The sequence below is a fragment of the Barbus barbus genome (assembly GCF_936440315.1).
Source record: "Barbus barbus genome assembly, chromosome: 2".
NCBI classification, from domain to species: Eukaryota; Metazoa; Chordata; class Actinopteri; order Cypriniformes; family Cyprinidae; genus Barbus; species Barbus barbus.
The window spans coordinates 16,691,924-16,707,245 of record NC_136730.1 but is presented as its reverse complement, the minus strand read 5'-3'; the positions used below and the strand labels follow the sequence as shown (position 1 = coordinate 16,707,245).

Sequence of the window (15,322 nt, the reverse complement as noted above, 5' to 3'; positions counted from 1 at the left end):
GGTTGTTATATGTGTGTGTGCGTGTGTGTGTGTGTGTGTGTGTGTGTGTGTGTGTGTGTGTGTGTGTGTGTGTGTGTGTGTGTGTGTGTGAAACATCAAACTATTGTTTTGTCCAACAAATATTGTGATTATTATATATTAAAATTATTTTGATTAATATCATTCTGCAGGTGAATGGCCATCCCAAAAAGGCACAAATTCAGTCCAAGCAGTCTTTTGCCATCTTCAAGAAATGACTAAAAACACATCTCTTCCATCTACACTTGACCCTCTAACACTGGCACTCTCTATTCTATTTCTATTCTATCTACTTGTTTTAGTAGGAACTTGACCCTCTAACACTAGCTCTACCTGATCTATTTTTTTTTTTTTTTTTACTTTTTGAAATTATTTAAATTTATTATAAAAAAAAAACGTGCTGCGTGTACTGTGTATGTTAGACTTTCTTGTCACAGCGCTTAAATATTGTTGCTCTTCTGTTGGTTTGAATGCTTCCATTGCCCTCATTTGTAAGTCTCTTCAGAAAAATAAATCTGCTAAATGATTAATGTATGAGAACACAGTTCAACCTTTCATTAATTTAATCATATAAATGAAGCTGGCCTGAAGTGTATGCCAGAGTAGTTTTATTGTGTCCACTTGTTTATCTGAGAGCTTTGTAAAAATGTGATGCTTGGAGGATAAAAATGTGCAAAACAATGTTCTAATACTAGGTGTTTGAAAGCAACATACTGTACAAAACATTTGCCAAAAATCATTCATGCATTTTGACCTTTGACCCCTCGAAGTCTGACTGAGTCAGGGGCACAGCAGCAAGTAATGTGACGTCTTGTGCTGGTAGGACATCAGTGCTCTCTGGCCGAGGCCCAAGCTGCTTTCCCACATGAACAGCACAGCTACAGATCAGATTACTATTTACACTGCTTTTCAGCCTTAATCAGGATCCCCATCTGCTGCCTCTCTTCACAGCATAATACATCATCAACACATTCACAATACTGTCCAGTTATGCTTTACTTTTACACGCTCACGTCCGGCATCACTTCCCCATTCCACAGTGTGAAGACAGGCTGAAGGTCTGGCAAGCATTTGAACTCAGATTATTAATCTACTTTTGAGCATCCGTCCGATAATATCAAAGTACCAGATTATTCAGAGTCTCATATGTGGCGTCCTGCTCTCCTCATGGTAACAAATGGAGGATGACAACTGGCCGGTGTCTCAAGGCCTGGCTCACACAGCCAAGCTTGCTCAGGTTCGCATTAATCCAGCACATTCACTCATCATCACTGTCTCTCCTCCATGAATATAAAGGCCCCTGGATTTGTAACAGTATGTCCTTCACAACACTCAAAGCCAGCTTCATTCCCATCAATATTAAATAAAAATTAAAGCCCACTCGATATATGGGAGTGTGCATTGATTTAATATTTCACCCCAGCAGTGAAAGAAGCCCTTGCTCCTGCACTCAACTTGCAATTTGGAAATAAATTGACTGATTTAGACAGAGCCAGAAAAAGAGAGAGAGCAAAAAGGGGTTCGATGCGAACCTGGTCCGCCAGCACCGAGTAAGGTGACATTGCACAACAAATCACTTGCATGAATATAGAGAAAGAAAAAAACGATTGCTATTTCTGAAAGCAATTTTGTTTGGTGAAGGTGTGTTGATTACCATGTATGTGAATCTATCGCTCACATGACAGGAAGGGGCACAAGCATTTCATAACAGTCAATGGCATATTTTGCTTTTAGAATAAACAATATGAGCACTAAGACTTTCATACAAAAGCAGACTAAATTCATGTTTGTTTTTTTGAAAACATAAAAAGGCAACTTTCTGCACAGGCCTTGTGTGTTTCTATGAGGTGTTAGGCACAGTGCAACTTTTGTGGCAGTGCATCCGTTGTACTTAAATTGAGCCTAATGAAGAATAATTAGGTAGTTAAAACGTTGATAACAGAGCAGCACAGTAAACAGATAAAAGATGAGCTGGCCTGGAGGAAGAGTTTGAGCACACATGTACATTCGCATTACATCACCATGCCCAACTTAAGAACCAATTCACTTTTCCAATTTTCTCAATTTCTTTGAAAACTGGAAATGTTTTTTGTTTTTTTTCCCCCCTCCACATGCTCATTAAAACTGCATGTGGTAAAACTCAAAACTTTAATTAGGAGTTATTGGAAATGCAAATGAATATGAATATTTATTTAGCTAAGCAACGATGTATTTTCACACCAAGGTAGACCACGATATGCACTCAAAGGTCTTAGACAGGTCCATGAATTTATAAAAAATAATAATAATAAAAACAGAAATTAGCATAAAAATGGAAATGACTGTGTGTAGCCTTTTTATGAATGGTTCACTGTAAATAGTAGGGAAATACTCAGTATAGTATCTTAAATTTTATTAAATATATAGAATATGAGTCAAGTCAGTTTCTTTTTTTTTTATATACGTACATTACATAAAAATTAAAAATTTGTATTATATATATAATAATGTAATAAAATGAATAATAATTTAATCATTCAGTAGATCATGCACCATGCACAGAGATGCAATATGGTGATATTTAATGAATGACTAACTCATGTATGTTAAACTTTAGGACATACATTTTATATGGAATCAATATATATTTTTATTCATTCATTTAAATATTACTAATTCTTATTTTTTTATAAATTAAATCATATGGAGGCACAAACTGTCAACTCAAAAGGCTTTTAATTAGGCCTCGCGAGCGCAATAATCACGTCAGCAGTGCCATCTACTGGAATAATAGTTGAATAGCAACAAAAAAACAACAAGAACACGACATCATCGCAATCATCATAATCAACAACAACAATAAAAAAAACATAATAATAATACTAATAAGCTATCATTACAAATGCAGATGCGTTACGCAAACACTGTGGAATGTAAATGTGTTCATGTAAGGGCAGCGATAAAATTACAATAAAGAGTAAAAGACTAAATTATCTCATAAAACAGGTTAACAACAGGTCACGAATTTGATTGATGATTCTGAGTGAGTTGATTTAATGTGTCGTCAGTCTAATCTTAGCCGGAAGGCGGATTAATGTTTCCAGTCATTTCCGCTTCAGCGAATCAACAGGAAATTTCGTAAAAGTGATGTCGTGATGTTGACGCTTGTCACGGTTTGTTCTACAGCATCTCTTATCTCTGTCGTATCGACATGGCTGTTTCAACATGTCAGAAGATCACCTTCATCTCTTGCATCGTCGTCTGCATGTCTTTATTCCTACCTAAATTATTTTTACCCAGAGTGAAGAAAGAAAGCGTGCAGTCGGAGGGTAAGGAGACAAAAATGTAATCCCTCATTTAGTGTTTCAGTAATGTCAGTGCTGATTTGACCACCCCTGTGATCTCTGTGCTCAGGTCCCCTGTTAACCTCTACCAGCTCCCCGTGTGTGGCTTCATAATGTGAGGATCACTTTCCAAAAGAAATCTATCCTTATTTATTCCTACATCTTTTAAAAAACTTAACACAGTAACCATAAAAAAAATGTATTAATTTTAACATGGGATCATTAAAACATTATAAGTTTTCTTTCTTTTCATTTTGTTTATTTTTGTATTTTATATTTTTGATAACCACTGCACTGGATTTTTGTACAGAAAAATGGTCTAGGAATTGCTCTTTTTTTTTGTGCAATCTCTATAAAATTATTGTATTTATTTATTTTTAAAGTTGGACCAGGACATTTTCCTCCCCCACGACACAGACATTCATTCTCTGAAGATCATGTTCACTGGGACACAGACTCTCATTACATCAAGCATTACAACCCCGAGGCCATTGCCAGAGCCAAAGGTGTTGGCAAGCCAAATCTCCTGGGCCAGGTCATCCCCGTCTATGGCTTTGGGATCTTCCTTTATATCATCTACTTGTTCTTTAAAGTGAGTCTTATCAAAGCTGCTCTGTTCAGGACCTCTCCTGTAATAATAATTCCCCTCAGGAAAATAACAGGTGCTTCAATATATACAGAAAGCTGAGCTTAATAAGATTTTTTGCATTTATTTGATCAAAAATACAGTAAAAACATTAATATTGTTAAATGTTATTACAATTTAAAAGATCTGTTTTGTATTTTAATATATTTTAAAATGTAATTCATTACTGTGATGCAAAGATTAATTTTCAGCAGCCATGCAGGGTCACACGATCCTTCAGAAATCATTCCACTATGCTTACTTGGTGTTGAAGTAACTTCTCTGCTTAGAAATGTTTTTACTCTCACTTGTCTTCCATTTAATGCATCCTTGCAGAGTAAAACAATTAATTTATCTAAAAAAATTAAATGGTAGTGTACATCTGCTGTAATAAATGATAAACAAAAAGTGTTTTATTGCCATTGGTTTTATGCATACTGTGTGTGTATATATATATATATATATATATATATATATATATACAGGGCTGGTCTTCTCCAATCTCGTCCTCATCTTCCTCCTCCTCATCCTCCACTTCCTGGATGATATATGCTTTCAGCAGAATCACTGATGCTTACTTTGATCTTTCAACAGTTGACCTCTAAGGACAAACCTCAACAACAAGAGTGCAGATTCCCTATACTGCCGTCAGAATACACATTTGAAGAGATGCGTGAGTTTGCATATACATCACCATAGTTGTACAACATTATATACTTAATAAAGATGCTCATCTAAATCGCACCATATTTTCAAATTGTGACATTTTTTTAAATTACATTTTTGTTTTAGTCTTATTGCATGCATTCTCAGCATTTCAGTATCTAAACCACACGCAACTCTAGATTAAGATCCTGTCCAAGACCTGGCAAGCTTTGTTCTCTCCCTTTTGTTCAACCCGGATTAGCAATCAGAAGTAATGTTTTATAAGCCTAGCAGCTCCTAATACCAATTAACTGCATGTCTTTTGGATCAGTAGTAAGAGGTTTAGCTCTATTCATCAAATGGATACCAAAGGGTGGAGGGAGCAACCGATAGAGCATCAGCACAGCACTCACTCCCTGTACAGCATGTGTTCAAACTTTTATCAAAATGAAAATACAAAATGTGGCGTCCAAATGTGAACCTGTATCTAATATGATTCTTAACCTCAAACCTTCAATTGTCTCCCTGACAGCTACTTGTCAGCTGGTGCAGATGCAGGCCAGAATGAGTGAAAAAGCCAGAGAAAAGAGAATATCTAAAGTTGTCCACCCATCTGCCAGGTAATCAAATCATATTTCTCTCCTAGCACCATCTAGTATTTTACTGATCAAAGAGCACTGACATGATTTGCTTGCACTTTTCCTTTTGGATTCCATTCGAAGTGGCAAGTTCACAGCGTTACGTTTCCCAGGAAATGCATAAAGTGCTAAAATGCATGCCTGGAATGCTATGTAAGTCGCTTTGGATAAAAGGATCTGCCAAATGCATAAATGTAAATGAGTCAATGACGTGACGCCTATATTTTATAGGTTTAAATGCATAAAAAGATGCCATATATATGAAGGGCCCATGTATGAGCTCACTTTAACTTTTCAAAAAACATTAGTTATTTGTAATTTTTCTGTTATTCAAAGTGTCAAAATATCATGTGGTGCGACTGTCAGGCCATAACTTTTTTTTTGTAAACATCTTTGAAATTACCCTAAATTTATTCAGATTAATCTTCTGCACTATTTGGCATAATTTCCAAAGTGTTTTGTAATGCTGTATAAAATTGCAAAGCATTTGTATTTATATTTCCATCATAATATACAAACAAACTTTGTCCAATGATTTCCATTTTATGAAATATCATGGTATTAATACCATCAAGAAACTACCATTTTGGGACTTTTATGTTGAAATCCATTCAAAGATAAGACTTTGCATCATATACCAACTTTCCAGGGACCCATGGAAGCATCAAACAGGTTTGCAAGTCTCTTTCAAATTTGAAAAAAAATAATATTTTTAACGGCTGGTATGTAGTTACCACATTTGGATATCATGTGGTGTGACCTCAAAAAAAAAGAATAAGTTATTTCTGCAATTATTTATTTTAATTATACATTTCATAGTGACCTTTTGTGGGAAGCTAGCTTATTAAGCTTGTTTTGGTGACCAATTCTGTGCTTGTAAATTTTGATTGAATTTGAAAATATCATGTGGTGCGACCAAATATCATGTGTTGAGACCACTGCAGAGTGTTTTCTATTATAGATATATGTCCCAGATTGGCAGTTTTTTGATGGTTTATTTATATAGAATACTTTATTTTAGTATAATTTGGAATATATTTTTATGCAATTTGGTTCATTTCAGACTGTTTATGTTTAATCTTTGTACAATATGAGAAAAAATGCAAAAAAAAAAATTAAAATAAAAAATAATTCGGAGCATGTAATTTTAGTTTGGTAATTATGCATTTATTAGTAATTTATTTATTTATTAATAACTATTTAATCTATTCTACCAGATTATCCTTCCAAGCAAAGTAAAATAAACGCTCACCATAGGCAACATGTTAATTCTGACCCTGCAGTCTAGCACAAACTCCAGAAGTCATTTTCTACTATAAGAAAGATGTTCATGTTGTCATCTCAGAACCTGAGCCAGCAACCTCCCCCTACTCTAAATTGACCTTTTGCAAAGACCCACCCCCCTTAGTTACTGTTGCTACGTCCGACAAACCTTGGCACTTTTAATGCCACACATCATGTTCTCACACATTGAAAAATACATCACTGAGCAAAGAGGACACTGACAGACAAGACAGAGCTGGTTACTTTAAGTATGAAACAAAGCCTCAGTGTTCAAATTTTGTCTTTTAAAAAAAATTCAAACAACAAATACTGTTTTGTGGCTCTTTAACACGTAGTGACAGATTGCTGTAGCGCCTCATTTCAAGCGGCACATGAACCAATCATCTCTTCATCTTTACTAGTCATAGCACAAAATAAACATGAATGAACATCAGAAGGTATCTTGTTTCAACTGCGAAAAGATGTCAGTACACACCATTTTTCAAGTTCAAGCCCACCGACCTTAATTTACTCTCCTGTCTGGTTTGTTTTTCGGCATTATAATGTCAGACTGCCTGTTAATCAAACTGGCGAAAGAGTCAATTGAGCAGCCAATATTGGGCAAAGTACAGAAATAACTGGGGCTAAAGAAATGCCTGCAGTTAATGCCATGTGCTGCACTTTTCACATATCTTTTTAAATTGAATTTTAATGATATAAGGTATTTTTGGCATTTGGAGCGACCACTCATCATGTGGTGCGACCAATACTAACAAAACTATTAAATTAAAAACATAATATCTAATTTCTGTGGTTGAAATATGAATCACTGCTACAGTATGCTTAAGTGAATGGTATTTTAAAAACATTTTTCAGTTTTATGCAATTTGCAGGAAAAATAAGTCTGTTAACTACATTTAAGAAGGCAACTCTGAAATTATAGAACAAAAATAAGAGCTCATTATTTACAAAAACTCAAATTAAATGCAAATATTTAGTTTCTAAACACTTTAATTACTGAGAACATTTAAAAATATATATTTAAACAAGGAAATTATTTAATTTTAATATAAATCATGGTCGCACCACATGACATTTTTTAAGGCTATGGCCAATTCATCTAGATGAAAAAACATTTGTGTGCACAACATTCTTAATGTTTGAACAATTACAGTAAATTATTATAATTTTTTGTATTTTAAAATTGGCCTTTTTGAAAATCCTTATACGTCAATGACCCAAATATAAAAAAGATGTTTTTTATATCCACATAACATAGATCCATTTTCTTCTAAGGAAACTGTTGGTATTTGACCCTGCAGAACTCCATTGGTGGTTTGCTTAAATTAGTTAAGTTGTACTAGCTTTACCTTTGTGACTACATAAGTTTTTAATTACTTTTTAAAATAATGAGCAATAACAGTGGTCTGTTTAATGTTTTGCAGCTTCATGATCATCGAGAAATGTGTATGTGTTCTAGCAGTGGTTGTGATTTGTTACTTTTCTGTAACAAATCACTGTTTCTGACTCACCACTTGTTCTGACTTCAGATCACGCAGGGGCACACGGAGGCGTGAGGAGAGAAAACTAAAACAGTTGAAGGAGATCACCCAAATGATGCGGGAAAGACAGCTGCGAGAGGGAGCCTCGCCGGAGGAGGAGGCCGAGCAGGCTGCTTACACTGCAGATTGGGAAGGTATACCTCAATACTTTGTGTTGGGTCCACTGCTGTTTCAGTTTCTTTGCCCTTGAATTTAATTTTATTCACTGCTTCCCAAGGCTATCCAGTGGAGACCTACCCAGAGGTTGGCATGCCCTCCCGTAGACACAGATTTCCTAGTGTTATACTTGAAGAACCGGACCAAGTTATACCCACAGCAGAGGAGCTTGCTGAGAGAATGGAGAAGGAAGAAGAGGAGGAGGATGAACCTGATGATGCATGCACTAAAGAGGAGGTGAAAGTGGAGAATAATGAGGGAGAAAAAGATGATGACAAAGATGAAGAGCAATATGAAGAGGAAGAAGATGAGGAAGTGGAGGATGAGGAGGAGGAAGTGGAGGATGAGGAGGAGGAAGATGAGGACGAGATTGGAGAAGACCAGCCCTGTCTTCCTAAAAGTATTGATGAGGATGATGAGAAACTTGAGTACACAGTTGAAAAAGAAGAGGAACAGAAACCAAGCAGAAGACGACAAATCACTTTTAGCGATCACAGACATGTCTTCCATTATCCAAAGGGTGGAGCTGTTGGCTGCAAGTATGAGGAAGAGGAGGAAGAAGAATGTGATGGAGAAGAAGAGGAGGACGATAATGATGAAGGCAATGAAGAGGAAGAAAATGGTGATGATGAAGACTGTGAAGAAGAAGAGGAGGAAGATCAACGTAATGAAGATGGGCAGGGTGAGACAGAGAAGGAGGAGGAGGATCCCCTAATGGAGGCTGAGAGCCTGGGATTCAATGATGAAATGGAATGTGATCCTGAGGAACAGGAAGTGGACCTCATTGACTTCCTACAAACATACCAGCCTGAGGTAACCGTCATCTCAAACAAGTCAGAGTCTCCCAAATCTCAAGCCTCTGGGACTCTTAGAATGCGTCACAAGAAACAAAAAGTGAAGAAGTGACCGAGTCTGTCAAAAAGACAATAGTCTTCTGTTCGATTACCCTCTATTTCAAACATACCTTACTGTGAATCTTTCTTGCTTAGCTTAAGGAAACAGTTTCTTTGTAACCATTTAGGCTTTTCTGAGATTTCATTGATCTGTTTCCAAGAACAGCTAGAGAACATTTTAGAGTGTGTTGTGTCAAAAATAGGCACTTTTAAGACCCTTTTTCCAAAGAAAATCTTTACCAATAAAACATTTCTGAACAGAAGTGGCTTTTTTTGAAAATTATTTGATGAGCACTTAAGTACTGTACCACAAATGCAATGATTTCATCTTAAATATTTGAGATGTGAAAATTCACGTTCAGATTTATTTTGTCATATCTTGAGTACTGTATACAAACACTGTATATTGACCAATGTACACATTTTACAAAACAGTGTGACATAACAGTTATACATTATCACTTTAACACAAGAGTGGTGAGATTTTTTTTTAAAAATAGCAGAAAAACACAGATTTTCAGTGTTTTTAACCATTTAGAGCAAACCCAAAATGTTAGAGCATTACATAAAATATAGAAAGTGCTGGAATGGTTTCACATGGCAGTTATTAACAAACTGTAATAACTTGCACAGATTTCTTTGCAGTTTGGCTAAAGAATTTAATATTTTATATTATTTTCTAAAAAAAAAAAAAGTAATATTAAAAATACTTTTCTGTGGGAAAGATACGTTTCAAAATGTAATCTCTAAAGTCACAACGTATCTATGACAAAAAGAATAGTACCAAAAAAGGTCAGCCATTTGCATCACACTTCATGCCTTTATCTTGGATGAAGAAAAACTAACATTCTAAATATTATTTTTTAAATTAAAATGCACAGTTTTGAGCAATTAAGAATGTTCTGTGTGATGGAAACAAACATGAATTTTTCATATTAAACCAAAAGGGCTCTCAGCAGGAAACAAAATTATTATAGATTCATTTCTTTAAAAAGAAAAAAAAAATCATTCAACATTAACGTTTTAGATTTTAGACAATGACAAGATTTTTGAAGACTTTGCTGTGACGTTTGACTGAAATGATAAATAGTATGATAAACAAACTGGAAATCATACTAACGTGTGGCCATCTGAAGACTTCAACACTTTAAAGAATAGTTTGGCTTTAAGTTACAGCAGGTTTTTGTATCAGGATTTTTTTTAATTAAATTGCCACACTGATAATACAACTTCACTTATTTCCTTTCTTTCTTCATTAATCAGCACTGTTTAGCAAAGACAGAAGTGTACAAGCTATAGTACAATTAAAGATTATGATTTGAGTTGTGTGTAAATTCCACTTTTTGTGTGATTCCACTTGGGACATTTTCACAACTACCTTCATGCAGCAGATTTCATAGATGACTTGAACAAACTGTTGCTGAGTATGTTTACATGCACAGTTGTAATCAAGCTTCAATCACTTTATCAAGTTCTGGTAGTCAAACTTTGCAAACATCTGCAATTTCAACTGGGCTAAAGTGTTTCCATTACAAATTATTAATGTAGGCAGACAGAAATCAAATTTTTAAAAGTGCATGTAAACGTACTTACTCGCTTCATTGTCATTGTAGTGACTCTGTTCTGGAAAATCAGCTACTCCACAAGCAGGCAAATAAAGCTGATCTTTCTGGGAAGCTGCAGCCCAGTATACTGGAAATATATGGGTTGTTCTCAAGAACAAAGACAGAAGTTTAAAAGGACCTGCGTGACAAACAACACTGGCTGAAGAAAACAATGTAGCATCTCACCAACTTCAAGCATCACAAGTGTTTCGTCCAAATGCACGATATTTACAGCTTTCCTCCATTAATCTCTGAATAAAGTGCTCAGTTCATTCCCCTACAAACGTAGCGGGTCAGTATGAGATGATAATGTACTTACCCTGATATTGACCCTCACGTAAAATGACTTACTACACACTTCTTCCACCATGTAGGACTTCAGGTGTTTTCACACTAGAGCTACTGGTGTGGACCTGGATATGGTAAACCATTCATTTCGGATCTCATGTCCTCTTAAAACTGTATATAAACCATCCAGGAGGACAAAAAGTCATAATGATCTGCTTTGTGGAATCGTCACACATTCATCAGTTGAATTTTAATAAATCCGCACCAAAAGCTCGAATGTGAAGTCACCTTGGTCAAGCTTTGTGCCTAAATTATGGGCATGGGGGTAAGACACACGCAGCAGATGGTATGGAAATCTATAAATACATAAATAGTGGTTAAATATGTCAGACTGTCATACTTCATACTGGCTTTGGAGTCCTTGTGAAGCATGAACTGATACGTTACATATTTAAATGGCATGTTGAATGACACAAGTGACATGCATAACTGAAGAAATGTCACATATCAAAGTCATTTACAAAAGTTCATTAAATCAAATACCCAAACTGTTATATCACAGCTACATGTTATATTTCTTGTGAAATCTCATGATTGATTGGTTAGTGAACATTAATTCTTTTAGATTTATGACTATGGCAAAATGATTTTTGTTTTTAATCTTAGGGACAAAAGTACTACTGTAAAAGATCCTTCTTTTAACATTAACAAAATGTTAGTTTTAACTTGTCGGTTAAGTAAAGAAAGCGAGTAGGAGATTTTTGACCGTCGATTCAAATGAATGCATCCTCTTCTTATAATCTTCCAAGTTTGAGCTTTGAAGTCTTTGTGCTTTCCCCCAACTGTGATGCCCTTTTTTAAAAAAGCGGAAATGCCACTTTGCTCACGCACATTCACACAAGACACAAACTCGATACGCATTCATGCCTTCAAAGGAGGATCTTGAGAGAGGGACCCTGCTGCTTTGGACTTCACCGCAGCCCTTAACTCAGTTATTGAGACTGTAAAGCAGTCTGTCTGGGTCCTTTCGAGCTTGTGGCTGGCAGAGAGAGATAGTTACTCACAGGCTAGCTTGCTGTCAAAACTGGACAGAGCAATAGCAAATGCCTGCAGGGCACACATGGGGTAGTTGTAGTCCATTGTGAAGACGTCCTCTGCTACACGACCAAACTGCATCACGATGTAATCCGCTGCATACATGAACGAGAGAATACAGGAATGAGAATACAGACAAAACAAACTGTTTCTAAAATAAAATCAGTTTCTGGAGTATATGTTATATATGTTCCATGTTTAGTGGCCAAAAAGTGTTTGGACTATTTTGGACACTAAAGTAACATTTTAATATGTCAGATTTTCAGTGCATTACATGCAAAATATTGAACTAAGTGGCTTTGGCAAACAAATGATGCTAGAGCTTTTCAGAACTAACAAATTTTTTAGGTCACTTTTTCAATCATTTTTAACCATCTGGTCTCAGTGTCATTTCAGATAGATGTATGATATCAGTTTCCTTTGTGTTCAAGGGATAGTTCATCGAACAATGACAATGTTGTCATCATTTACTCACCTTTATATCATTCCTATATGAGTTTCTTTCTTATGTTGAACATAAAAGAAGATATTTTGAAGAATGCTTGTAATCAAATATTTGATGGTCCCCATTGACTTAGTACTTCTTTCCCTACTATGGAAGTCAATGGGGACCAACAACTGTTTGATTATTTAAAATAAGGAAGTCGTGGCCTAATGGTTAGAGAATTGGACTCGTAATCGAAAGGTTGCGGGTTCGAGTCCCCGGCCGGCAGGGATTGTAGGTGGGCGGAGTGAATGTCCAGCGCTCTCTCTACCCTCAATACCACGACTGAGGTGCCCTTGAGCAAAGCCCCAACTGCTCCCCGGGCGCCGCAGCACTGGCTGCCCACTGCTCCGGGTGTGTGTTCACGGTGTGTGTGTGTGTGCATTTGTTCACTACTCACTGCTGTGTGTGTGCACTTGGATGGGTTAAACGCAGAGCACCAATTTCGAGTAACCAATTTCGAGTATGGGTCACCATAATTGACAATACGTCACGACTTTACTTTACTTTAATAAAACTCTTCAAAATACTTATATATTTTTTATGTTCAACATAAGAATGAAACTTATACAGGTTTATTTAGGTTATGAAAGTGAAAGTGATGTGACATGTGGCCAAGTATGGTGACCCATACTCGGAATTTGTGCTCTGCATTTAACCCATCCTAAGTGCGCACACACACACACACACACACACACACACACACACACACACACACACACAGTGAACACACACCCGGAGCAGTGGGCTGCCATTTATGCTGCGGTGCCCGGGGAGCAGTTGGGGGTTCGGTGCCTTGCTCAAGGGCACCTCAGTCGTCGTATTGAAGGTGGAAGAGAGCGCTGTACATTCACTCCCCGCACCTACAATCTCTACCGGACCTGAGACTCGAACTCCTTTGGGTTTGAGTGTGACTCTCTAACCATTAGGCCACGACTGCCCCCCCCTTTTTTTTTGTTAATTTTTTTTTTTTTTAAGTGAAAGGTTTACTTATACAGGTAAATGATGACAAAATATTCCTTTCACACTAGCAGAATAACCATTGGTTGTAGTTCAGAAAATTAACATGTTCCACAATGTTTGACAATCAGACTTTTTGACTCTTTTGAATAATACAGATATATTAATTGGTTTATATATTGAAAGTTAATGTGTTTTATGCTATATTTCTTTGAAATAAATTGCACTTGTTTGCATACACATTACTAAATGGACTATATTCAAATTAAAACTAATAATTTTACAAAATAATTGAATTAAAAGTATAAATAAAATGTTGTATATCTATTTATATCCATATAAATAACATTCTATACCAGTATATATTCCACTACAGATGGATTTTAATTCATTCACCACATTTAAACATTGATATTGTTCCGAAATAACAATTTTTCCTTGCATTCACAATGTAAACCAAATAGTACACAAAACTAATATGATCATTTTTAACTCACGGTCATTGTCATGAATGATCTGAAAATTTTTGACAGATGCTTGGGTGACCCTGCCATGGAAGTTGAGCACATATGATTGCGTATCATCGTTCCACACAGGCGTCTTGTTGTGAAGCTCTATCACACTCTCAGTGCTTTTGTTCTGCCATCGAGCCAGTAGAGACTCATGGTCCTGCAAAAGAACAGACAGATGTGGGGGATTAGCTTTCCATTAGAGCAACATCTGTATATAAAATATAGGTCATGGGATATTGGTTGCCTCAGACTAATGTTTTACATAAGACATACATTACCTAGTATTTTACTGCCCATGTAACACAAATGACACGTAAATTAACAAACTGAAAAAGATTTACGTAAAAAGTAGATTAAAAACTTCAATATGATATCATCAGGTGCACATTTGAACAGCTTCTTCTATTTTATTTTGAGAACTACAATTACCCTTTTGATATGCTAGCTAATTACAGCCTATTTACACACAAATAGGCCTACATGCTGGATTTATGCTATCCTAAACAGCCTTGCACTCACATTTCGAGGCCTTATGGAGACTCTTTCATGGTCCATGTTCATTCCAGGAATAATGACACTCATCTTTCGAGGCCCCTTGAACCCTAAAACATTAGTTTCCTGTGGAACAGAACACAAATATATGAATTAGTCACCATGTTTATATACATGTGACTCACACATCTACTTACTGAAGAAGAATTCTTAGAAATCATTCATCTACACAAGCATTTCCTTTCCTGTTCCAATCAGTGGTATTGCTATGTATAAAAACAGCCAGCAGAGGTCAGGCGTGGCTCATCATTGCTCGTGGCTTTAAGATGTAGTGCCCTTAGGGCTGGGTGCTGGCTCTGTGCTGGCCATTGACCGAGATCATGCTCACAAACTCACGTAGCAGATTGCGGCAAGCTCCTGTCTTAGATTCCCTGCTTCTAGGCTGGAGGTGGTCTTGACTGGGTTCACACCGCTGTCATATACCGTAAACTTGGTACCCATAAGGTTTGATCTGTGGGGATAACATTGGATGAAATTCATACAATGAAGTTTTCAGCATGTCACAGCAAACGGATGAATCTCCTAAAGATTGTCAAGAATATGTTCAAGCAATATTTTACACCAAAATCAAAAGAAGACAAATTTAAATAATATAAATGAAAGCGTAGCAATAAGAATTATGCTATACTGCAACACATTTAATATCAAAAGTTTGTTTTAAAACGTGCTGTAATGAGATTCAGACATCAGCATGCATACAGTTG

At 36.2% G+C, this 15,322-nt stretch overlaps 2 protein-coding genes across 2 annotated transcripts in view; one reads left to right on the top strand and one right to left on the bottom strand.

Annotated features, from left to right (window-relative positions):
* Positions 1 to 3,208: 3,208 nt before the first annotated feature.
* LOC306882791 (protein RIC-3-like) lies at positions 3,209 to 9,384 on the top strand (the record flags this gene model as incomplete). Its single annotated transcript, XM_079437679.1, has 6 exons — positions 3,209 to 3,326; positions 3,725 to 3,933; positions 4,561 to 4,639; positions 5,144 to 5,231; positions 8,063 to 8,208; positions 8,292 to 9,384. 6 exons carry the CDS (start codon positions 3,209 to 3,211, stop codon positions 9,134 to 9,136), a joined length of 1,485 nt encoding a protein of 494 aa, XP_079293805.1. The 3' UTR covers positions 9,137 to 9,384.
* Positions 9,385 to 9,462: 78 nt separating this feature from the next.
* Positions 9,463 to 15,322, bottom strand: part of tub (TUB bipartite transcription factor) — a 32,749-nt gene continuing 26,889 nt past the window's right edge. The window contains exons 7-10 of the mRNA XM_079437984.1: positions 14,955 to 15,069; positions 14,586 to 14,684; positions 14,052 to 14,223; positions 9,463 to 12,205 (exon numbers count right to left, since the gene is read on the bottom strand). Of these exons, the coding sequence (XP_079294110.1) occupies positions 12,072 to 12,205; positions 14,052 to 14,223; positions 14,586 to 14,684; positions 14,955 to 15,069 (520 nt within the window). The 3' untranslated portion in view covers positions 9,463 to 12,071. The remainder of the gene's footprint in view (positions 12,206 to 14,051; positions 14,224 to 14,585; positions 14,685 to 14,954; positions 15,070 to 15,322) is intronic.